Genomic DNA, 1,733 nt, shown 5'->3' with positions numbered 1-1,733 from the left:
ATCAGAAGTAACTGGAGGTTCTGGTTTGCACCGCCAAAAAGCTGCGCTTACGGGGAAACCCCCAGGGGAATGAAACCCTGGCTTTTCTCTTTTTTCCCCCTGACCTTCTTGCAGGCAGGCAGGTGGTAGGACGAAGTGGCCGAGAACCACCGATGACTTTGCTCCTGCACCAGTACTGGCCCATGCAGAGAGGTAACAGGAGTGAAAGACTGTAGCTCTGCCCTCCAAGTAATCGAGGCTCTCGTGTATTCTGAAAGAGAAAAAGATAGCTGGTTTCCAAAGGTAAATCTGGGGAAAAAAAAAAACAACACACACCAAAAAAATTTAGAGGGATATTGTCATTAAAACTGACCTGCTCCAATATTTTTGCCAAAAGCACGTAATTTTCTAACTATGAGACCCTACCAGCAATATCCCATAACCGTCCTGGCTGCCAGCACCTCCTGAGGGCAGCCTGGAGGGAGGACACCACAGACCAGGTAAACATGTATTTTTAGGGACTAAATAGCACCACTTTGCACTTTGCCCTTGAGATGAGACTGTTTCTTTGGGGAGGGGGAAAATGTGATTTTTATTTATTCTTAACCCTGCTGACCACTGCTGGCTCATGGCACGGTCCCCAAACAGCAGCAGCACTACAGCTAAGCGAGGAAGGGTGGGTGGAGGATTCTGCAGCACTCACTGTTCTCTTCAGAGAGGAATTAAATTTTTTTTGCTGGGTTTAAGGGTATGGATAATGATTACATTTTTCTCAAGAAATAATCTGAATATATACACTGAAAATATATATATATATACATATATATATATATACAAAAAATTATATAGAACTCTCCTTGGGGCAATCCAGTCTGGCAGGATGCTGTGACAGAAGGAAGGTCGTTACTCCAGGTTTTTCAGGATTCCCCTCCTGCAACTGGAGGATTACAAAATCTAAGCCAGTTTTAAGCAATCATGTGTTACAAGAAGCTGCTTAGTCCAGCCTAGCAAAGCCTGCTGCAGAGCACTGCAAGACAATATTGCAGTTTCCTTTCACATAAATATATTTACGTGATATTGACTACATACAAATATTCACTAGCCAGAGGAAGACCCTGAATAGCCTTTCCTTATAGTTGTACAAATGTTCTTGAGCTCTCTGATTTATTATATTATTAAGCAAGCAGAAGGAAAATAGCAATGCAGCCCTTTTCCAACCACCTTTACCCCCACACCTGCTTTCAGAGTTAACTTGTGCTGGTTTTTTAGCACCTGGTTCATTCCTTGGGGATGGTGTCGCCTGTATTTTAGACCCTGAGTTTTCTAGTAGATCAAATCAAAGGTAGCAAGAAAAATCAGCACAATTAGTTTAATTTACCTCAGAGTTAAGCCAGCCTAACATATGGGTGGCTTTTGCAGCCGTTTTCTGTTTTCTCTAGCTAAAGTTTAGTGGGTATGAGTTTTCAGTGTGTCGTGTCCCTGTGTCCCTGTGTCCCCCCCAGGAGTAAAACCCTGGCAGACCTGTACCAGGCACCTTAAAAACACCACCCTGACTTTTAAAGGATGTCGGCATCCATTAAATACTTTAAAACAATTATCCACGCCTTCATTGATCTTTCACTCTACAGACATTGCGTGGAGAGGGCTCAACATGAGCGTGAAATGGGGTGACAGGCATTTCCTAAGCAAGGAAGGTGCTGCCAGCATGGGGATGACATGGGGGTGGGGGGCAGGATGGGACACAGGTGGGGGAC

The 1,733-nt window shown here is 44.2% G+C and overlaps 1 protein-coding gene across 1 annotated transcript in view; it reads right to left on the bottom strand.

Annotated features, from left to right (window-relative positions):
• The window catches only part of LOC104165783 (chromosome unknown open reading frame, human C15orf43), a gene marked incomplete at its 5' end in the record, with an annotated part of 2,744 nt that extends 2,494 nt beyond the window's left edge, over positions 1-250 (bottom strand). Inside the window, one exon of the mRNA XM_009705522.1 lies at positions 105-250. Within this exon, the coding sequence (XP_009703824.1) occupies positions 105-250 (146 nt within the window). The remainder of the gene's footprint in view (positions 1-104) is intronic.
• Positions 251-1,733: the final 1,483 nt, after the last annotated feature.

This window comes from Cariama cristata, unplaced genomic scaffold (assembly GCF_000690535.1).
Source record: "Cariama cristata isolate BGI_N322 unplaced genomic scaffold, ASM69053v1 scaffold3008, whole genome shotgun sequence".
NCBI lineage: Eukaryota > Metazoa > Chordata > Aves > Cariamiformes > Cariamidae > Cariama > Cariama cristata.
The sequence above is the reverse complement of the archived record's forward strand: the minus strand, read 5'-3'. Positions and strand labels throughout refer to the sequence as shown.